At 50.4% G+C, this 24589-nt stretch overlaps 1 protein-coding gene across 4 annotated transcripts in view; it reads right to left on the minus strand.

Moving 5' to 3' along the window:
• Positions 1-24589, minus strand: part of celf5a (cugbp, Elav-like family member 5a) — a 243271-nt gene that overhangs the window by 24714 nt on the left and 193968 nt on the right. The window contains exons 4-6 of one of the 4 annotated variants that reach the window (XM_061240484.1): positions 15964-16089; positions 14439-14518; positions 3142-3288 (exon numbers count right to left, since the gene is read on the minus strand). In XM_061240484.1, the coding sequence (XP_061096468.1) occupies positions 3142-3288; positions 14439-14518; positions 15964-16089 (353 nt within the window). Of the gene's footprint in view, positions 1-3141; positions 3316-14438; positions 14519-15963; positions 16093-24589 lie in introns of all 4 variants that reach the window. The other 3 variants (XM_061240482.1, XM_061240483.1, XM_061240481.1) reach the window with 3 other exon arrangements.

The raw sequence follows: 24589 nt of genomic DNA on the forward strand, positions 1-24589 counted from the left end.
GTGTCCGAAAATCGCACCTTTCAGCAGGCCTTCCAGTGCGGCTCAGGGGGAGAGTGGGGGGCGGGCGAGGGGGGGGGGGGGGGGGGGGGGCTCAGCAGCACCTCAAACAACGATTTCAGCAGCACTTTGCCGAACAATAACAGGCTTCAATCCATTCGCTGCCATTTTCTCTCCTTAAAGGAAAAAATCCTCACGGCCAAACGTCTGAATTCCCCTCGCAGTGAATACCGGCCGGCTCGCACAACGCTCGCCTGCATTGATTGATGGAAACTGAAAGCAAGTCCAAAGGAAATAACAGTCTCGCAAACACACACTGGTGTATACCCCTGCGCATATAAACCTATAAAGTCTTGCATGACAGATTCGAGCGGTATCTGATAGCTATACGCACATTACCACGCAGAAAAACTGATTACTCCTGTCCGTACAATATTCCTGAAACACTCCTGAAAGACATGATTATACGCTGCATGCTTCCACTTACATCAGATATCGCCCACCGCGCATTTACTGGCTATAAATACACGTATTTTCACGCCGTACGGAACACAAACACCGATGGAGAGTGACCTTCACGTGGCCTTGAATATCCATATAAATGTGATATTTTCAACAGAACTGCTGATTGCTAATAAGACTTCTGCCGATTTGCAAGCAAATTAAAATTACATGTGACCTTGGGTTAATTTCTAAGTATTCATTAAGGGACGTGATTATTCTGTTATTAAAGTGTACTGTTCACAAGACTCAGAAAATTCCAATGGCAGCGATCCCACACATACCAATGAATCGAACCTCCTCGCTGCACTTGTACACAAGTGAATTTGGCAGAACAAATAATTATATTTCAAGCATTTTCATCATTTCATACATATTAATACGCTGCTTTTGACCGGACGTAACGGGGAAGACGGAAAATGTATTCTAAAACGTCTTGTTTTCGTTACAGTGGGTGAGTTTCCGCTAATTATCGAAAATCAAACGCTGTCACTCAAGTTCATCTTAACACATTTCCTGATTCCGCGCAATTACGCCCGACGTTTACTGCACATATTGCTAAATTAGGCGTTTTCACTCTCAAAAATTCCCTTTGGCCTTATCTCTGACTATCAAAGTTAGTTGGAAGCGTTAATGTATGTTTTATTTTTGGCTTGCTACATTGCACATTTCACTGTCAGAATAAAAACACATTATTATTATAAATGCACATATTATACACTCACTGAGCACTTTATTAGGTATTGATGAGACTTACTTTTTAGATTGGTCTTCTGCTGCTGCTTAAGCCTATCCACTTAAGAGGTTTGACACGTTGTGTGTTCAGAGATGCTCTTCTGCTTACCACAGTTGTAAGGTGTGGTTATTTGCGTTACTGCCAGCTTCCTGTCAGCTTTGACCAGTCTGGCCCTTCTCCTCTGACCCCTCTCAATAACAATAACTGTTGCTTGCCGGATATATTTAGTTTTTCACACCTTTCTGAGAGACAGTTGTGCGTGAAAACCCTAAGAGATCAGCAGTAGCTGAAGCTCCTGACCCGTATCTGCATGATTTCATGCATTGCACTGCTGCCACACGACTGGCCGATCAGATCATCGCACGAATAAGCAGGCGTTCCTAATAAAACGCTCAGTGAGTAAGCGTAACAAAAAGACTCTGTGAAATATGTGGCCCGTACTCGGAGGCAGCGTGTCCAGTACGGGGGCTGCGGTCAGAACAAGGCTGAGGTTCCGGTCTGAATTCAACAGCCGGCGGCCATTTTAAAAAGCTGCCCGCACTACCTCCGGTAAACGAGGCGGCGGACGTGGAGCGGGCAGCCGGCGACAGGGCCTGTGTGCAGCGCCCCCCTCCCCGGGGGGCTGGAACGCCGTAAATAAGACCCCCGGCGACCCCACAGGGACCGGGCACGCCTCTCCCCCGGCGACCTCCACCGCCACGGCCCCTCTCCTGGAGCATTAGCATTTCGGCACACTTCCTGGGAGCGGCCTGCATTTCATGAATGGTAATGAAGGCTGGAGTTTTATTGGAGAGCGCACAGGCATGGCCTCGCAATTACTCTGGGACGGTCAATTTGCACATTTCACCCTCCCCACCACCCCCCCCACCCCACCCCTCTGCTATTCCCACCCCCTCCCTCCCAGTCCCTGTGATATGAAAATGAGGGAATGGGATAAGCTCCTGAGACAGGGCCAGCTTCCGCAATTAATCCTGACATTTAAAAAAGGGGGGAAAAGAAGATCGGCCTGCGCGTATAAATAAATATATATCCGGCGTATATAAATATGTACATATAGGGTGTATATTTATGCAGCCTGCTGTGACAGAAGTTGAGGTATTTATCGGTGTCTGAAGGAAACCTTTTCTCAATCCCTTTCAGCTCCCTCAAGCTGCGCGGACTTGATATGCGCTGGAGAAGCGTACTGTTTTTCTGTTGCTTTTTTTCTCCTCCGGTATTCACAGTCACATCTTCAGGATCGCCTGGCTATGTGTGTGCGCGTGTGTGTGAGTGTGTGTGTGTGCGTGTGTGTGTATGTGTGTGTGTGTATATGGTTGTCAGTGTGTGTGTGTGTGTGTGTGTGTGTGTGTATATGTGTGTGTGTGTGTGCGTATGTGTGTGTGTGAGTGTGTGCCCATGTCTGCATGTAGGTGTGGGGGAGTGAGTGTGTGCATGTATGTGAGTGTGTGTTTGCTGTGCCTCTACTGACTGCTCACGGCATTGGCAAATTTCACTATCAACACAGGTGTCCCCACAAGGGTACAAATCCCAGTATGCGTGTGTGTGTGTGTGTGTGTGTGTGAGTGTGTGGGAGCTTGCTGTGTGTGTGTGTGTATGGGAGATTGCTGTGAGAGTGTGTGCGTGTATGTGTGTGTGAGTGTGTGTGTGTGTGTGTGGGAGCTTGCTGTGTGTGTGTGTGCGTGTATGTGTGTGTGAGTGTGTGTGTGTGTATGTGTGTGTGAGTGTGTGTGTGTGCGTGTGAGTGTGTGTGTGAGTGTGAGCTTGCTGTGTGTGTGTGTGTGTGTGAGTGTGTGTGTGAGCTTGCTGTGTGTGTGTGTGTGTGTGTGTGCGTGTATGTGTGTGTGCGTGTGTGTGTGCGTGTATGTATGGGAGCTTGCTGTGCCTCTACTGACCGGGCCTGTACTCACGGCGTGGGCGTAGGTGCTGTAGGAGCTGAAGGGCAGGGCGATGGCGGGGTTGAAGATGCCGAACTGCCCCACCATCTGCTGCATGCGGCGGATGGTGCGCTCCTTATCGGTGTCGGCAAACTTCACCACCAGGCTGGAGGAGGCGCCCTGGGGGGGGAGAGAATCGGAGCCGGTCTGAGGAGAGAGGGGGCAGCACACTTTAACGCCCGCCCCACCACACATCCGCGCATCAATCAGCAAGCTTTTCCACCGGCGGCCATTTTGTCAGCCGCGGCGCCCGTCACTTTAACAGAACATCATTCCACATTTAACACATCCCTGGGAAGAAGGCGTAAAAGAAACCCGGCGCGGTACGCAAGGCCGGAGCAGGGGAGGACCGGAGGAACGGCTCGTAAATACTCCCAGTTTTTATTTGGATAATTTCATGGTTCAACGTGCATTGTTAATGCACAATTATCATAACCATCAGTCAGGGCGAGATTTGCTTATTGCGCACAGGGCTCGCAGGTTTTTATTGTGGGGCGGATAATATAGGAGAGGACATGTGTCTAATTTGTGAAATTGTGTGTGACATGAGCTGGAGGTTTATGAGAAATCAGTCTGCGTCAGGAGGACCCCGTAGAAATGACAACGATATCGACGGCGGTATCATTGTCGCCGTGCGCACAGACACAACCGTAACCTTCGACTCCTTCCCGATCGCCTCAAACCCAGTCGCAACCAAGTGTAGAATCAGCTTACGCTCATCAAAATCAGGAGTAACCGCAATTATTCAGACTAAACACTTTTCAGTTATGCAGCTCAATAAACTGCATTTTGGGGCGGCCTGTAGCGTAGTGGTTAAGGTAAATGACTGGGACACGCAAGGTCGGTGGTTCTAATCCCGGTGTAGCCACAAATAAGATCCGCACAGCCGTTGGGCCCTTGAGCAAGGCCCTTAACCCTGCATTGCTCCAGGAGAGGATTGTCTCCTGCTTATTCTAATCAACTGTACGTCGCTCTGGATAAGAGCGTCTGCCAAATGCCATTAATGTAATGTAAAGATGGCACTCTAGAATTGTATTCAATAAACCATGCTTCTTATGGTTTATTAATCCTACAATGTTTTTTTTTAATCTTGTGTCACATACTCCAGGACGATACAGTGAATGGATCACTCAAACTGTGAATCTTTATTATAACTGTCTGTATGTTTAGCATTCAGGCCTACAGTGTAGCTTCCGTCGATATTTAACTCCATCAACTTAACTCTGATTCACAATTAAGCGCAAGCGTTCTGTTCTCTCTGTTTTCTGTTATGGTCACAGTTCAGCAATCATGAAAATTGACTAAAAACTGTTATTTTCATCACATAGTTATGGGCAAATGCTAATTGAATCCAGGCTCTTAGTTTTCTTTGTTCATTTGCTCCAATTGAGCGTTCTTGCTCAGAGAAGCAGAAAGAACAGTAGAAACTAGCGTCGATCATAACCGTAAGGGACATGGGTCTCTGCTTTTAATCTCTACAGCCACATATTTTATGTTCCTGAAACCTACACTCTACACTATTGAAGAGATTCAATAGATAAAATGATAGATAATATTATTTTAGATAAAATAATAGATCATATTATTTTATTTTCATTGTTTTGGTCATCCAAGACACTTGTATTATGTCCAGAAATGTTCATTCTAGAACTTTATTGTCCACCGGATTCTGACAATGGCCACCTATAAATGGGTTGCGGCCTTGGTTGCTGATACCCGCACTACAAGAGACATTCAATAGATAAAAAAATAGGTCATATTTTTGAAAATATCTCGACCGCAACACGGTCATCCAACGCACTTTTATTATGTCCAAAAAAAAAATTTATTCTTAAAACTTTATTTTCCGCCGGGTCTCGGGAGGATATAGATTGGCGAGGATTCCGACAATGGTCACCCATAAGTGGGTTGTGACCTTGATCGAGGAGCGGAGGAATCCTCTCTAAGGCTGCCAATCATTCCCAGAGTCTTCCCATCTGATCCCCTCATCGGCCCTCTCCCGGCACAGTAATCAAAGCAGCCGGTCCGCCTGCCACACACCATTCATTAAGGCTCTTCAGATGATTTAGCGCAACACTTGACCTTTCCCGCGCGGTCCGCCTCGCCTCCCCTGGCCCCCTAAACCCGGCCGATCGATCCCGATAAAAGGCTGAAATATGACTCTGATCCGACAGCGGGGAAAAGGTTGAGCGTCAGACCAGATAAGAGGCCTCCAGAAATTGATGTGAGATTGTCAATAATCGCGGGGAGCAGGGCCGGGGCCCCCCCGATCGCCGCGGTTATTCGCCGGAAGGTTCTAGAGGGAGGCGCGGGGGAGCCGCGGAGGGCCTGGGCTGAGCCGGAGGGTGAGGTGAGAGGAAGTGGGGGGGGGGGTTTCGCGAATTTCGGCCCCGGCAGGGGATATGAACGCGTCAATCACACTTCCTTTCCCGGGCTCCGTAGTCTGGCTCCGGGCTTCAGCTGTGTTTATGTCTCCCAGATTTGCAGGTTTGCCCCAGATGCTGAAAGATAGGCAGTGAAGGGGAAGATGAATGCAGATCTTTTTCTCTCTCTTTTTTTTTTGTCTCCTCTGTCTCTTTCTCTCTGCTGCTCCCTTGGTCCCGATGCTGACTGGTTGTCAGTGCCCAGCATTACAAAGCTTCTCCTCGCTCCTGCCTGACCACCAGCCTCCCGGAGACGCTTCACCACTGTCACTGTGTTAGCCTCTGCTTATTAGGTACTGACTGAACCAGACAGTGTGCTATAAGACTATAGGCCCCACTTATTAACACTGTATGACTGAACCAGACAGTGTGCTATAAGACTATAGGCCCCACTTATTAACACTGTATGACTGAACCAGACAGTGTCCTATAAGACGACAGGCCCTACTCATTAACACTGTATGACTGAACCAGACAGTGTGCTATAAGACTACAGGCCCCACTCATTAACACTATGACTGAACCAGACAGTGTGCTATAAGACTATAGGCCCTACTCATTAACACTGTATGACTGAACCAGACAGTGTGCTATAAGACTATAGGTCCCACTCATTAACACTGTATGACTGAACCAGACAGTGTGCAATAAGACTACAGGCCCTACTCATTAACACTGTATGACAGAACCAGACAGTGTGCTATAAGACTATGGGCCCCACTCATTAACACTGTATGACTGAACCAGACAGTGTGCTATAAGACTATAGGCCCTACTTATTAACACTGTATGACTGAACCAGACAGTGTGCTATAAGACTATAGGCCCCACTCATTAACACTATGACTGAACCAGACAGTGTGCTATAAGACTACAGGCCCTACTCATTAACACTATGACTGAACCAGACAGTGTGCTATAAGACTACAGGCCCCACTCATTAACACTGTATGACTGAACCAGACGGTGTGCTATAAGACTACAGGCCCCACTCATTAACACTGTATGACTGAACCAGACAGTGTGTTATAAGACTATAGGCCCTACTCATTAACACTGTATGACTGAACCAGACAGTGTGCTATAAGACTATAGGCCCCACTCATTAACACTGTATGACTGAACCAGACAGTGTGCTATAAGACTATAGGCCCCACTCATTAACACTGTATGACTGAACCAGACAGTGTGCTATAAGACTATAGGCCCCACTCATTAACACTATGACTGAACCAGACAGTGTGCTATAAGACTATAGGCCCTACTCATTAACACTGTATGACTGAACCAGACAGTGTGCTATAAGACTACAGGCCCCACTCATTAACACTATGACTGAACCAGACAGTGTGCTATAAGACTATAGGCCCTACTCATTAACACTGTATGACTGAACCAGACAGTGTGCTATAAGACTACAGGCCCCACTCATTAACACTGTATGACTGAACCAGACAGTGTGCTATAAGACTATAGGTCCCACTCATTAACACTGTATGCCTGAACCAGACAGTGTGCAATAAGACTACAGGCCCTACTCATTAACACTATGACTGAACCAGCCAATGTGTTATAAGACTATAGGCCCTACTCATTAACACTGTATGACTGAACCAGTCAGTGTGCTATAAGACTACAGGCCCTACTCATTAACACTGTATGACTGAACCAGACAGTGTGCTATAAGACTACAGGCCCTACTCATTAACACTGTATGACTGAACCAGACAGTGTGCTATAAGACTATAGGCCCTACTCATTAAATACACTGTATGAATGAACCGTGTAATGTGCTTACAGACTATAGACCCCACTCTTTAACACTGTATGACTGTGTGAACCATGCAGGGTGTTTACAGGTTTTAAGCCTCAGTCCTTGAGTGTACTAAACCATGCAGTGTGTTCAGAGCCTTTAGACCCACTTATTAAACACACTGTACGTCTGAACCATGCAGCGAGCTTACAGACTACTGGCCCCACTCATTAAACACACCGTACGACTGAACCATGCATTGTGTTTACAGGTTTCAGGCTCCACTTATTAAGCGCACGGTACGACTCAAAAGCACAGCGATCTCTGAGGTATTAGGCCCTGCTCATTAAGTGCACTACAATGCATGACTAAACAATGCAAAGTGCTCGTAGGTACGGCAAGATGGGGATAGAGGGGGGGAAAGCGCAGGAGACCGCGCGCTTGTCTTCGGCTAACGAGTCCAAGGTCTCCGGCGCCCCACGGTCCACACCGCGGCACGTCCGCCAAAGAACCGTCCGTCTTGCTCCGACCGCTCCTGTGATTTCTGTTCAAATTATAAGTCGGGTGCACCCTCAGGTCAGCCCGGGACAGTCACGCAGGACGGGAGCACAGAACTCGGCGGTGTACAGTGACCCTCTCGCTCCGCAGAACTGAAAAAGCTATTAGAGAGCGCGGCCCGGTGCGTTAATGAGCCTCTTCCTGAGCCGTTCGGCCTCTCTCTCTCTCTCTCCCCGCTTCCTCGGGAGGGTCAGAATGTATAATCTCCGCGTATTAAGTTGTCTCCAAGCCCGGGGACTTCTTGCGAGCTTCTTTTCCTTGTCTGGTAACCCGGTGCGTGTCCGCGTATGTAAATGCCGTTAATTTCGGGCCGCGTGCCCGTGAAACGACGAGTCGTGCCCGCGCATTTCTTCCAGCAGACGCGCTCTCCTTTCCCCGGCCGCTGGAGTCCGGGCCCCCGCTGAATCAGACCGGCCTTGGCCCCGGCTGACGAGTCCTCACCTTCCTTTTGCGCCGCGTTAACGCCGTCCCGAAAAACTTCCAGACCTCTCCGTCGCCCTCGTTTCCTCTTTTTCCGGTCTCCTTGTCCTCCCTCGATCTTTGTGTTTTTGCGCCAGTCAGCCTGTCCTCCTGGCGAGGCCCAAATAGTGTCATATATAAAAAGGGAGAGGTCAGACGTGTCCAGGAGACCATCCGGAAGAGATATCCATCGTCTCCTCTGACAGAGCCGACGGAGTACCGGCGCTAAGAGCGGCCTGCGGGGGAGTGCTCACGGTACACGACTGGCACCCGCAAGGTCGGCGGTCCCGTCCCCGGGAGCCTCGATAGCGCCCAGCCGTCGGGCCCTCGAGCAAGGGCCCATAACCCCGCACTGCTCCAGGGGGGATTGCGCCCTGCTTAGTCTAATCAACAGTGCGTCGCTCTGGATGAAAGCGTTTGGCTGCATTAGGCGTAATGTGAATCTACGAGCGGCCCCGTTAGCGCTGACTCCGAGCCCCGCTGTAAATCCACTGCTGTTTATTCATCGGATTGCACATCAGCTCCTTCCCTTCCCGTTGCGTGGGGAGAGCAGCACATCAGTGGCCGGTATAAAAGGAGGTGGATGAACTAGCAAGTAAAACTCTCATTAAATTTTAAGCCGCGGCGGCCCTGGGAGAATCCCCCGCGGACTCGTAAGGCTTTCCGGCACGGATTCCGGAACGGGGATGAAAAAAAAAAAAAAGAGTGGGAATAAAAGGCACAGCTGTTGTACGGAGGAGAAGAGGTCTCCGGAGCGCCCGGGAACGCCGGGAACGCCGGGCTCCTTTACGAGGAGGGTCCCGCGCGCCGGAGCGGCTCGGAGCCCGTTTCCGAGCGGCGGGAGGCTGGCGCGGGCGCTAAAAGGGCCGCGCTGCGCGGGGCGCGGGCGACGTAGTAAATACCGCCGTAACCGCACATCTGCCCCGCCGCATTCCCGCCGAGCGGGGTAACGAGCCCGAGATATCCGCCGCCCGGGCGCGGCTCACGCACCAGCCCGCGGGCCACGTGACCCACGGCGGATCACAGCGCCGCTCCGGGGTCGTCCACCAGGCCCGCCCCTCCCAACGCGGGGACGGAGAACCTTCCGGAAACCGCCACGGCCGGGTCTCAAAAAGACCGCGTACGTCCGCGATCTTCCGCGTTATTTTCTCGGTGTTTTACAAACAACCGTTCGCGTTATCCTTCCGGCTGAATCAGGCGGCGGCGCCAAACGTCTTAATATAAAGTGTTTGCTGAGCGCGAATGTATGGAATAACACATTTGTTTATTTCGAGAAAGCCTGTTTGTAATGTAAATTGCTTAGGACTGAAAGCTCTGGGGCAAAAGGGAGAAAAAAAAAAGGAAATAAAATAAAATAAATAAAAAATATGTTTCAAGGAATGGTAACGGTATGAATAATAAGCATAAATTGGAATAAGAATGCCGATCACATGACTCGACGCCGTTAAACATTAAGATCAAATCTTCCTCGGGAAAGATTATATTTCTTCCCATACGAATATTATTAGATTAGATAAGCATTTAATCAAATGTGTGTGGGAGAAGCGGAAAGCTAACGCGGCCGTGTGCGTGTGTATGTGTGTGTGTGTGTGTGCCAGACCCTGTCTGACTGATATTAATAACAGATAGCTGGTGTGGTTCCATTACGACGGGTCCTGTTCGCTCGAGTAAAACCGAGCTGGAGAAAAGTCCAGTGGAACCGGAGCCCGCCCTGCGGTCCTGACCCACGACCTCACCCCCGCCTCCCTCCCCCACGCCGTGTAGCCGTGTCCCGGCACTTCCTGTCTCGGCGAGTACCGCCGATCCGCCGTACGGCCGGTCGGCCACTTAAATGTTTAATTGCGTGGCGTCCGCAGCGGGAGAAGGTTCGGCGACGTGAGCGGAATGGAGAACCGGCGGATCTTTCGCACCTGACCCACCGTCACCCCCCCCACCCCCTCTCCACCGTCCCCCCCCACCCCCCCCCGCCCCGCGCCCCCTCCCGCCCCGCCGACGTATCCGAAGCGGAGGTCCTCTGAGCCGGAAAATAAGATCAGCCAGTGAGCCGGTGACCCGCGCCCACGCCCGCGTGAACATGTGACGGGGAGAGGTAGGCCTGCACACGCGTGTGCGCGAACATGTGACAGGGAGAGGGAGGCCTGCACACGCGTGTGCGTGAACGTGTGACAGGGAGAGGGAGGCCTGCACACGCGTGTGCGTGAACATGTGACAGCGAGAGGGAGGCCTGCACACGCGTGTGCGTGAACATGTGACAGGGAGAGGGAGGCCTGCACACGTGTGTGCGTGAACATGTGACAGGGAGAGGGAGGCCTGCACACGCGTGTGCGTGAACATGTGACAGGGAGAGGGAGGCCTGCACACACGTGTGTGCGTGAACATGTGACAGGGAGAGGGAGGCCTGCACACACGTGTGCATGAACATGTGACAGGGAGAGGGAGGCCTGCACACGTGTGTGCGTGAACATGTGACAGGGAGAGGGAGGCCTGCACACGTGTGTGCGTGAACATGTGACAGGGAGAGGGAGGCCTGCACACACGTATGTGCGTGAACATGTGACAGGGAGAGGGAGGCCTGCACACGCGTGTGCATGAACATGTGACAGGGAGAGGGAGGCCTGCACACGTGTGTGCGTGAACATGTGACAGGGAGAGGGAGGCCTGCACACGCGTGTGCGCGAACATGTGACAGGGAGAGGGAGGCCTGCACACGCGTGTGCGCGAACATGTGACGGGGAGAGGGAGGCCTGCACACGCGTGTGCGTGAACATGTGACAGGGAGAGGGAGGCCTGCACACGCGTGTGCGTGAACATGTGACAGGGAGAGGGAGGCCTGCACACGCGTGCGTGTGAACATGTGACTGAGAGAGGGAGGCCTGCACACGCGTGTGCGTGCGTACGCCCGTCGCGCGGAGAGCGTGGGGGCGATGTGGTGGCAGGCTGACGCAGCTCGGAGCTCGAAGCGCGGATCTCCAGCGAGGGCGTGTGCTTTTAATTCTGTCCCCGGCTGGTCAACTCTACGTGTGGCGTACAGAGCGTGTTGTGTGTGCATATGTTTGCTTTGTGGGTGTGTGTGCGTCTGTGTGTGTGTGTGCGTTCACTAGATATAAATAGTACATATAATAGTAGTAACAATACTATAAATACTATATACAGTGCAGTCTGTAAGTATTTGGGCAGTGACGCATTTGTTGTCTAGGCTCTGTACTCCAGGACATTGGATGTCAAATGAACCTACGAATATCAAAGTGGTCAAAGTGGAGGCTGTCACCTTTAATTTGAGTGTATTTAACTTAACCCCATTATTCATTGTTTCATTTCAAATCCAAATGTGCTGGAGTACAGACCAGAAAAGAACAGAAATTGTACCACTGTCCAAACACTTACGGACTGCACTGTATATACTCATATACAATACACTTAATATGCCAGATATGTACTAAAATAATAAGATATATACACTGCAGCGCACACAGACAGTGTGGGAACACCGTGGTGGAATATATCTGAGAGCTTCTCAGCAAAGGGCCGGGTAGCAGAGATGAAAGGCTCATTCATTTTCTGTGCTTTGTCAGGAAAGCAGATGTACAGACACGGCCTCTTTGAACAGTGTGCTGAGACAACAGCCCAGCTCAAAGGCAGGATCAGAACCTAAGATGTTTTCAGAGTTCTCTAATCAATTTAACCAGACGGGAGAGATATGAAGTCCGTCCGTCTCCTCTCCCACACGCATCCCGTCTCTCTCTCTCTCTCCCTCCCTCTCTCTCTCTCCGTCTCTCCCCCTCTCCGCTGCTCATACGCAAATGAATAATTCACTGGCCGATATGGTGAAAGGTGAAGTAAACAAGTCTATCGCGTAATATCCCGGGAGGCTGGGAAGGGGAGAGCGGTGGAGAAGGGAGAGAGAGAGAGAGAGAGAGAGATAGAGAGAGAGAGGGGGAGAGAGGGAAAGAGACAGGGAGAGAGAGAGAGAGAGAGAGGGAGAGGGAGAGAGAGAAAGAGGGACAACCTGTGAGCATAAATATTTGGGTAGGCCTGCATCCTGTCAGTATACTGTATGTTCATGTGTTCAAAGGTATGTTCTTTATATGTTCTGCGCTTCAGCAATATAGGATGTATCTTGTCATGCCAACTGAATATGAATATGAAAGAACGGAAGAGTGAGAGAGGCAGAGAGAGTGCGATAAAAAACATTTTATTGTTTTTAGTCATTAATGTTTTGAATGTTTACTGTGCTTTGGCAACACTATTGTGTTAGTCGTGCCAATAAAGCTCCATTTGAATTTGAATTTCAGGGAGAGAGAGAGAGCAAGAGAGAGAGAGATGGAGAAAGAGAGAGATAGAGAGAGAGAGATGCAGACAGAGGGAAAGCAGGGCTCACAATTCCGCTCCGGAGCACAGACGTCCCGGGTTCGTTTGCACTCAAACTGACCTCCATCTTGCACCAAAACTAATGATGCCATCGATGAACTCCCAACACCCGGTATCCACAGGGCCACCGACCACGAAGAATAAAAATCACAACGTGTAGCGGCAAAGTTACGTCGGGCGCATACCGCTGCAGCCCGATTCCGGCAGAGAGGCCACAGGTCCTCAGACGTTAAGAGAAGCCGGCGAAACTCTACAAAAATCTACAGAACCGTAAAAAAGCCCCGCCTGATTCATTTAGCGCTGACGGTGTGAAATTGTAGATTGCTAGAGCCCCCTCTCACTAACTGATTGCGCCGTTGCGCCATACCGGCCTGCACTTTACTACCGACCGGTAATTTCACCGTTTGATTACTAGTACGAATACGACTGGGTTTGCGAGTTCACATCGAGCCGCTGCCAGCGCGCCGTTTTCCGAGAGGCGAAAAACTCAGACTGCAGGCCGAGTCAGCAGCCGGCGGCAGAAAAAATCTTTATTGAGGCCGGCAGCGTAACATTAAATATGTACATTTCTGTGACGTATCGGCTAATCACCTGCGCTCTGCCCGCGATATTAAAGATTTTTTTCCGGCGGAATGTCAGCCCCGCTTATTGGCGGAGTAAATAACGCGATGCGCGACTCGCCTTCATTTTGTAGCCCGGACGCTCCGTACGCGATGGCCTCCCGTCGTGAAAGGCCCTCCGCCGGATACCCGCCAATCCGAGCGTGCGATTCTAATATCGCGCGCCCCGTCCCGAGCGGCTTTAATCAGCTCTGAAGAGGTACGGCTGCTCCCGCGGCCATTTTAATATGTCGCCCTTTTTTTCCTCTCCGTACGCGTTCGCTGAGCCGTACAACGGCGGATCTGGAGGAGGAGTCGGGAAGGTTGAGGTTGTGCCCGTTAGCTCGAGAACGTAACGTTCGGTCTGTCGGTGAAGGGGGACCTTTCCTCGTGTCTGAGACTGACGTACTGATTGAGGCCAGCTATGCTAGGTTGGAATTACGTTCCGCCCGATTCGCTGAGTGAGACCGACCTGGTCTTTTGGAGTGTCAGAGCTGTGTGTTTGCACGCATGCACGCGTTAGGGCTGCCAGATGTTTCGTTTCGGACTAAATGACCGGTTTTCTAATTACCTGCACAGGTCCAGTGACTGGCTCGTGACTGGACAATGTAATGTCCGGTCTGAATAATTGATGGAAGAAATGTAATGGTAGTTTGCAATTAATTCACGTGTCAGCGTCTCCCGGACCAACAGAAGCCCATTGTACTTTCCTTCCCACAGTGAAGCCGGGAAGGCAGCGGCTTTTAGAACTACAAGTCCAATTGCGAGAGGTTAGCAAACTAGCTAACTAAAGAGCCAAATAGCGGAAATACATTAAAGAAAAACTGCCTGTGAAGACGTATGTGCACATAATCTGTGGTTGGCTGAGCTGAAGCCGCTGGCCGACCTGCTGTTTGCAGTAGTCACTGGAGAAGGAAAGTTCCTGATGGTATGGTGTCGGTTCTGAGGGGGGGTCACCCCCCCCCCCCCCACCTTCCCCGACAGCCCCTGACTTCATTCACCATTGCAGGTTGTCTGGTTTTGACACATCTGGCAGCCCTATCACACGTACGCGTAAGTGTGTAACTGTACACTGTGCGAGAGTGTGCAGCGGGCAGGAAGTGTACTCACCGGCATGGTCTGGCTGCCATGCAGGGCGCTGATTGCAGACTGAGCCTCAGCGTGTGTGGAGAACTTTACAAAGGCACAGCCTGGAAGAAACACACACACACAAACACACACACAGAGAGAGCCGTTATTAAACGCTGTGCGGAGGAGTACAGAAGCACGTGAAAACGCTACAGCGAGAGCCTAGGACGCCCCGGTAGCACAGCTGGCTGCGGGCTCTTGTACAAACTGCACCGGTGAAGCAGAAAAACATGCTATTTAGCGCCGCGCGCCGCTCTATGCATATTAAATACAAACGCGATAGAGCCAGTGCCATTTCAATTCATCACACGTCACACTCGCGCGTTTCCTGGAAATAAGTTAAACACATTTGAGCTCCTAACTCCAGTAAGACAGAACCGACTGCCCACGGAACATGGCATAAATCCCAGGAGTTATACGTTTTAATCGGTTTTTTTTTCTGCAGCTAAATAGACGGGACAATGACGCGTTCGCCACGTAGCCTCCGTTCTTGTTTGGGGAATGGCGACAGTCGTTTCTTTCAGAGTAAACGTTATTCACGTCAACGTTCGCAGTGGAGGTGGCGGAACTGGAGGAGGTGTAGAGTCTGGGCACAAATCGAGGAGGAAACGCAAACACAGAGCCCTCTCGAAGCTGTCCTGTCTCTCTGCTCGTTACCGACATTGTTTTGACATTCGCATTTTCTCCGCGAATCGCACGCAACCGCAGCTTGTGTTGGCACAGTAATTCCGCGTCGTTTTCATAAGGACCGGTCAGACAAACCGCCACTGCTACTCCGCTGAGCTGCATGTCAGGCAGTGCCTCCGTCTTTCATACTGCCAGCTGCTTCTAAGTACCAGCGCATTTTAAATCTGTCAGATCTAAATTTAAATTAACATTACACTGGAACTAGAACTATGCATAATACCCTGAAATTACTTTAAGTATTCAGGCATAATGACTGAAAGAATGGCAGTACATTTTTATTCTTGTAACAGCCGGGAAATATAGATCCCATGGGTTAATATTTCAGCCTACTTTCTGACACGCCTTGCTTTTTTATGTTGTAGGAACTGTTAAAAATGACAACCTGCTCAATATTCCCACAGATGTCTGCACAAATGGGGATATGAGCAGAGCTCTCACTGCCGGGAGCCAGGGGAAAAGAGGGCTTAAAGCGAGAATTATCGACCTCGGGAAAAAACAGCAAAATAAAGACGAGTGGAAATGGGATATAATCGTACGCGCCCTGCAGAAGTAACTGTTGATGGGTTTTAAGTCCTGGGTTTCCAACAGGGGGTCCGTGGACTCCTGGCGGTCCTCAGGTCCCTTGACCGGACGTGATATACAATGACAATTTATAGATTTTAGAAAAAGAAAAAAAAAATCAAACTATGAAACCTTTATAAATATATTAATATAACCTTTCTGAACTTATGATGGGGGGTCCCCTGTGTGCCTTTGAGCCTGGGCGGGGGTCCCTGGATCAGAAAAGGTTGAATACCCCCCTTTTAAGTGGTGCGCTTACCTTTACTGTTTCCGTCCGGACCTCTTAGCACGGTGCATTCCTCAATCACTCCGTAGGGCTCAAATAGGCGGTACACGTCCTCCTCAGTCTGCTGTTTGTTCAGCATCCCCACAAAGAGCTTCCTGTCTTCTGGAACAAAAAGCAGGCGAGGGGTTAAAGTGGAGCTCCGACCAGCCCGCCTCCACATTAAAACACAGACAAACCCTGTGAAGAGTCGGTTTTTTGGAATGTTCTTCATTGTAAGTCAGTGTTCTAGAACTCCATTGAGTTCAAGTACCGGTCTTGACTGTGACATCGGCATTAGGATGCCCAGTTAAGAACATTCTCATCACAGGATTTGTGATCTCACACATTCTAATTCAGTGTTCTAGAACTCCATTGAGTTCAAGTACCAGTCTTGATCGTGACATCAGCTTTAGAATGCCCAGTTAAGAACATTCTAATCACAGGATTTGTGATCTCACACATTCTAATTCAGTGTTCTGGAACTCCATCGAGTTCAATTGCCAGCAGTGATCGTTACATCAGCATCAGAACGCTCAGTTAGGAGCATTCTAATCACAGGATTTGTGACCTCACAACTGAAAGGGTTAAGTCTCTGTCTGGAATTGTGCTGGGTGGCTCGAGGACATCACGACCAGCGCACTAAAGATCCGCTCCTCTTGCATCACACTGTTTGTGTTTCAGGGTGTTTTTCCTGTGCAAAGCCAAAGCTGCCTTTAAAAAAAAAAAAGAATTCTGGAGATAATTGGGCTTGTTCATATATTGTTTTCATGGGCAGGCCCAGGGTTGCCAGCAGAAGTGGTGACACTCTAGCCCAGAAGTGATGGCTCCAGAGAGGGCGCTGAGCTCTCTCTGATATACCGCCGCAGTCGCTGCAGGCAGCGAAGCCTCCGCAGCTAAACCCCCGAACGCGGCCCGATATAAAGTATTTGTTTTGGGATCTTTTGTTCACACAACGCGCTTAATTACCGCCGTTACGATCTTCTCGCTGCAAGCCAAGCGATATTCGGAGGCCCCCGTCTCCCCGACGACGCGTCGGGGCGACGGGCCGACGCCGGCGCCGTTCGTTCCGCTGCGAGCCGCGCTTTTCAGCGGCGGAGATAAATGCCCCAGCCCTGCCGCCGCGCTTCGGCTCCGCTCTGTGTTTACAGACCCACTTAAAAACACGGGAGGACCGCGCGACGCGTCCCGCTCCCCGGTCCCAGGGCGAGCCGCGCGCGAACGCCAGACCCGCCGCCGGCCCGCTCCGCATTTTAAGCGCGCCGGCTGTTTAGATGCTGATAAATTCGACAACGGTGTTGCGGATCGCTGAGGATTTTCTTTAACAAAATGCGAACGGTAATTGCCTGTTTGTGTTAAGATCACGTGAAAAGAGAATTGTGCTATATCGGTGAAAATCAACCGATTATCTTGGTTCCCGGGCGTCCGAATTTTACATGGGTCGAAGAGGTTAAAACATCTCAAATAATTATCTGACTGAAGCACGCACACACCCACCCACACATACAAATGCATGCAACTGATCGTGATTTCTCAATTTTGAACCCCACACAGCACACTGTACAAAAAAGAAGTCTGTGGGGTAATGGAAAATAATACCAATAATTGTTAATGAAGCTGTTCTCTCTCCTGTTTCTACTGTAAGTAAGGTTGGGTACGGTTCCCCGTTGGACTAAACCAATGTTGAAGGGGGGTGGGGGGTGTCCCCATCGGAACCGATGGAAAGCCAGGAGGTCATTGACTCGTAAATTCATTACGAAATAGCGGGACATTTCTGCCATTCGATCCTCAGACCAGACATTTATATTGTTCAGTCAGTACCACAAATTGGACCAGTGAAAATGATTTGAAAACCGGACCACCGGACCACCGGTCGAAACCGCATGGGAGTGACTGGCTTGCACATGTGTGTGTGTGTGTGCGTGCATGTGTGTCCGTGTGTGCATGTGTGTGTGTGTGTGTATGTGCATGTGTGTGTGTGGGTGCGTGCATGTCCGTGTGTGTCTATGTGCATGTCCGTGTGTGTGTGTGTGCATGTGTGTGTTTGTATGTGCATGTCCGTGTGTGTGTGTGTGTGCATGTGTGTGTTTGTATGTGCATGTGCCTGTGTGTTTGTGTGTGCATGTCGTGTGTGTGCGTGCCTGTGTGTGTACATGTCAGTGTGCATCTGTGTGTGTACGTGTCGTGTGTGGGCATGTGTGTGTGTACGTGTCGTGTGCGGGCGTGTGTGTGTATGTGCATGTCTGTGTGTTTGTGTGTGCATGTCGTGTGTGTGCATCCGCATGTGTGTGCGTGCCTGTGTGCGTACGTGTCGTGTGCGTGCCTGTGTGTGTACGTGTCGCGTGCGTGCCTGTGTGTGTACGTGTCGCGTGCGTGCCTGTGTGTGTGTACGTGTCGTGTGCGTGCCTGTGTGTGTACGTGTCGCGTGCGTGCCTGTGTGTGTACGTGTCGCGTGCGTGCCTGTGTGTGTGTACGTGTCGTGTGCGTGCCTGTGTGTGTACGTGTCGCGTGCGTGCCTGTGTGTGTACGTGTCGTGTGCATGCCTGTGTGTGTGTACGTGTCGTGTGCATGCCTGTGTGTGTGTACGTGTCGTGTGTGTGCCTGTGTGTGTACGTGTCGCGTGCGTGCCTGTGTGTGTATGTGTCGCGTGCGTGCCTGTGTGTGTACGTGTCGCGTGCGTGCCTGTGTGTGTACGTGTCGTGTGCGTGCCTGTGTGTGTACGTGTCGTGTGCGTGCCTGTGTGTGTACGTGTCGCGTGCGTGCCTGTGTGTGTACGTGTCGCGTGCGTGCCTGTGTGTGTACGTGTCGCGTGCGTGCCTGTGTGTGTGTACGTGTCGTGTGCGTGCCTGTGTGTGTGTACGTGTCGTGTGCGTGCCTGTGTGTGTGTACGTGTCGTGTGCGTGCCTGTGTGTGTACGTGTCGCGTGCGTGCCTGTGTGTGTACGTGTCGCGTGCGTCCGCGCGTGGCCCTGACCCGCTGATACTCATATCATCACGGCGGGGCTGGCGGAACCCTCCCCTCGCCGCGCGCGGGCCGTGACGCACCTTTCCCATAATCCCCTGTGTCAGAACCCGGGCCGCGGACGGGCGGCCCTCTCAGCCGGGCCTTCATTGTTACTGGCAAGATCAGAGGGTACGTTTCAAAACAGAGGCGATGCAATGTGACATCTGTCACGGCGGATTGGAGAGCATTTATCTGCAAAAAAAGAAGCCACTGAACCGGAGAATGAAGGCCAAGATGGCCCTTCCTTCTGCTCCCGGGGCGGAGGGCCTGAGTGAGGGCGAGGAGTTTATGTTCATCTGCAGAGACAGGTACCCATTCCTTATCACACACACATACCCGCACACACACACCACACACACACATACTCACACACACATACACCACACACATACACACCACACATACTCACACACACATACTCACACACACATTCACCACACACACACACCACACACATACTCACCACACACACACATACTCACTACACACATACTCGCACACACACACACCACACATACTCACACACACATTCACCACACACACACATACTCACACACACACCACACACATACTCGCACATACACACACACCACACACACACACACCACACATACTCACACACACATACACCACACACACACATACTCACACACACATTCACCACACACACACACTCACACATACTCACACATACTCACACACACATTCACCACACATACTCACACACACATACTCGCACACACATTCACCACACACACACACCACACACATACTCGCACACACATTCACTACACTACACCACACGCATACTCACACACACATACACTACACACACACACCACACATACTCACACACATACTCACACACACATACCCGCACATACTCACACACACACATACTCGCACACACACACACACACACACACACATACTCACACACACACACACACACACACCCGACTTCAGACCCCTGCCCACCTTGCTGCTAGTCTGACTAATGCAGCGTGTGTCTAGTCCATCCTATTAAATAGCACACAAAAGCCCTCTGATCTGAATTGTCTGTGTACCGCACTGTGATGTCTCAGCTACAAACAGATCTCCTTTAATGCCTTTCCATATAAAACGCTGCAAGGGCCCCACAAACGCTGTCCTTGAGAGATCCCATATAAGTTAATGGCAATAAACCCTGAGCCGAGTTGTTATTGTTCCTCAAATTAATATTTATTGCAGTCACACAATCCCAGGGGTAATCTAGGGCATTCCTGGTGATGTAAACAACAAAGACATCGGTCCTTAGGGGAGTGGTGCACTGCAGGGCCTGAGATCAAATCTAGACTGTCCCAGTGCTGACCGTGGCAGGGCAGAGGGCAGGGTTGTGCGGAATTGGGTATGGCATCGCCCAGAGAGGGTGAGGGGGTTTCTGAGGGGAGTGCTCAGGGTTTCCCCCGTCACACTGAGCAACAGTGACCCCTCTGGCCGCCTGAGGGCCTGCAGCCGCTGCGTACAGTACAGGCTAATCCGGGCTTCAGCAAAAAACCGTCTAGTGACAAAGTGTCTGAGATCGGCTGCAATCCTCAGGGGAAAACACTGGTCAGCTCACACTTTAGAGGACACGCATTCTATCCCAAACTGGAGAATGTTACAGAGATGGGACCAGCCTGCAAGTATGGTCGAACATTTCTGTTTGAAAGTCATCGCATGTAGCAGGGTTAGCTATGTAGCAGGGTTAGCTCGGTTAGTGCAGGGAAAGGGAAGACTCGTTGCAGGTCACCGCGACAACGCTCCCTGATGACGTAACCCTCAAATTCAAAAGAACATCGTCGCCCTCGGCCAGGGGCGAGTTCCGTCTTCAGCCGACCGGCAACATGTTCGTCCGACAAATATTTCGACGAGCGAGAGGCCGGGGTTCAAACCCCGCCTCGGACTCCGCCAGTTTCTCGCCCGCTACACACGGAACCTTTGTACGGCGGCGGTTATTCCAGGGGAACGTGACGTCGGAGCACTGGTTTGAATGAAAACAGGTTCAGCGTATCGGAAAGGTGTTTGAGAGATGCAGTGCGTGTCACTACCCCTGCACGCGAGAAACGGCGGGGATGTCCAGACGCGAGGGCGCACAGATCCCTCGCGTTCAGAGCCCGGCTTCCCCCACCATCAACAGCGGCGAGTTCGCCGGGTTTGTTCCACTTAGACCGCCGCGGAGTTTGAAGGCAGATCTAACGCCGCATGAAAATTCATCACCGACAAGTGCTCCCCCCCACACCCCCCCACTCCGCTCCACGGAAACTTGGCCTCCGGTTGAGCCCATCAAACAAAATGGCACCTTGGGACGTTGGCTATGACTCATCCGCGAGACACAATGCCCGGAACGATATGTAATCCCGCGCAGAAATGAACTCGCGCGAACTTAATAAATAAGTACATACATTTAGGGCCAGGACCCCCCCCCCGATTGATGGTAGGCTCTCCCTGAAACAACGCCGCCGAATGATTAAAAGGCTACATGCGCCAATGTCGCTGTTTAAAACCGCCACCGTACGAAGAGGACACACGGCCAACCGCTCGAGACTCGGCTTTTATTTACCGACTGTATTGGGCAGGCTTTTATTGTTTATGCATTACAGTGCAGTAGACCGCCTGTGTGCCGTCACAGGCTGGAATCCCCGTAGAAACAGCGACGTCAGCACACGTAGCCTTTTAATCTCTTATCTCGCACGCACGCTTATTTTGGCTGTCCATATACTTCTAGAATTTTCTGCCATGTCATTCAGCTGTATGCCCCCATACCATCAAAAAATATATATTTTTTAAAATCGCTATGGATAATGGTCAAAGTGGGTGACTTAGGATGCAAAGTTTGTCTTTCCATTGAACAAAAATGCAGACTCACATCTTTCTTGTTGCGGTAGTTTTGAGAAGCGGACACCCACGTTTCTCATCGCCTTGTAGCACGCGGGTTAGCAATGACTTTATTCTTTATACATTTTTTAAAAATTATATACACTTAACATGAAGGCTTAAAACTTTAAGGGGTGGTTTTCTAGAGATGGATTAAGCCTAGTGCTGGACTAAAAGGAAAACTGAATGAAGATCTCCATTGAAAAAAGTTTTTAGTCTTGGACTAGGTTTAAATCCATGTCTGGAAAGCAGCCCTAGATGTGAGAAAGCACAGGGTAAGCAATCGCTCAGGGAGTTTAAACTCTGCTACTAGAACAGCAGTTTTGTTCCACTTTCTGATTCGGCAACATTGCTTTATTCTACAAACACTGAACTGCCAGAAGGAAAGTACAAGGCCAACTGAGCTGCACTGTCTGCACACACACACACATACACACACAGACAGACACGCACACACACACAGACACACACATACGCACACACCAACACAGCACACACACATACACACACACAGACACAGCACACACACATACGTACACACAGACACAGCACACACACACACACAGACACACATACACCCACACACACACATACGCACACACAGACACACACATACGCACACACAGACATAGCACACACACACATACGCACACACAGACACAGCACACACACACACACACATACACACACACAGACAGACTCAGCACACACACACATACACACACACACATACCCAGACACAGCACCCACACACACACACACACACACACACACACATACGCACACACAGACACAGCACACACACATACCCACACACACACACAGACACACATACGCACACACAGACACACACATACGCACACACAGACACAGCACACACACACACATACACAAACACAGACAGACACAGCACACACACACACACACACATACACACACACACACACACACACCCAGACACAGCACCCACACACACACACACTATAAGGCACTTACAAATCCTTATTAGTCATAGTGGCAGTTATGCACGTAACGCACATCCGGTCCCCTCTTGGTGATTTTAATGAAACCTCACTGGGGGGTCATTTTAACATGATTTAAAGCCTTTGCCAAGAGGGGACCTAGAAGATGTCCCCTCTTGGTTTCTATGTCCCTGCTTGGTGGACATGTAATGACACTCTGATCTCCTGTTAGATAGATAGACAAGTGTACACACACACACACACACACACACACATACACACACACACACACACACACACACACACACACACATTAATGCTTTACAACACTACCCTCCCCTCTCTCCAGTTTAGACAAGCAGTGGTTCAGTTTTTTACGGCACAGTATGAATTAATCAACCAAACATTATTAGGGGGTCACAATACTGCAGGATTCAATTTGACCATGCGTGCCTGTTGTTTTCCATCACCATTGGCTAGGGAAAACCTTATTTCTCTTTAATATCGACTTCATTTTCAATTTGCCCTAGCCGCAATCAACAATAATAATGCATATTATTTAAACAAATTGTTAAAGCATCCATACAGTATATACTGTAAATCTTCGCTTTATTTCCCATGTTTGCAGGCTTTCCAGCAAAACCAAAAAAAAATTAATTGATGTTTATTTTCAAATTTAAAAACCCCCACTTGTAACCCAACGCACATAATGCTGCGTTTGAGTTCATCATTCAGGGTGGTTGTGGGCGATTTCTCCCTGCCGTGAATACCTCATCTATTCGCGGTGAAATAAACTACATCTATGACTCACGCCATGTACTCCAAGGTTAAACCTCAGGGGTTTACACGGCGGACAGGGCTTTCTGTGAATAGCGATCGGAGGAGCGTCGGCCTCCGTGTGGAATTCTGGGACGCGGAGAAAGGGGGTCGCCCCGCGGATGCGCTTCCGCAGGGCCCGACCCCGGCCGGCGATAAGCCCGAATCTGAGAGAGGGGCGCGCTGCCGGTGTGTGAATCACCGTCCCTCCACCCCAACCCGAGAGAGAGAGAGAGAGAGGGATGAAACAATGAGTCTGCTCTGCTCTGCCCTCCCGCGTTTTCAGCCATCAGAGAGAGAGAGAGAGAGAGAGGGAGAGAGAAGCAAGGGAGAGAAAGGGAGAGAGAGAGGGAGAGAGTCTGCTCTGCCCTCCCGCGTTTTCATCCGTCGGAGAGAGAGGGAGAAGAGAGAAAGAGAGGGAGAGAGGGAGAGGGAGAGAAAGAGGGAGAAAGGGAGAGAAAGAGAGGGAGAGAAAGAGAGATAGAGGGAGAGAGATGGAGAGTTAGAGAGGGAGAGAAGGAAAGAGAGATAGAGAAGGAGAGAGAGAAAGAGAGCGAGAGGGAGAGAAAGAAAGAGAGAGATAGAGGGAAGGCTGGTGCGTGAGATGGGTTGCTATGACAACTACTTATACAGCCGGCTGTCAGTCATGTTCCATTGGAGTTTGGAGCGGGGTGGGGTTGGGGGGGGGGGGGGTCATTTCTCCATCTGCTTGCCAAGTAACAGTGTAAATTCTGCTGTCAGCCGCAGAGATAAGGACAAATTATGAACAATATTAAAGGGCCGATAACAGGGAATAATAACGAATGAATAAATATATTAAAATTAATATGATACTGCGCGAGAAGCAGGGCGGTGATAAAAGGCGCGCTGTTTTTCTCACTCGGGGGGGCGATAAGCAGTGGGCAGCCGGGGACGGGTCCGAGAAGCTTTCACTGTCCGTCTTATCG

Source organism: Conger conger, chromosome 4, assembly GCF_963514075.1.
Source record: "Conger conger chromosome 4, fConCon1.1, whole genome shotgun sequence".
NCBI lineage: Eukaryota > Metazoa > Chordata > Actinopteri > Anguilliformes > Congridae > Conger > Conger conger.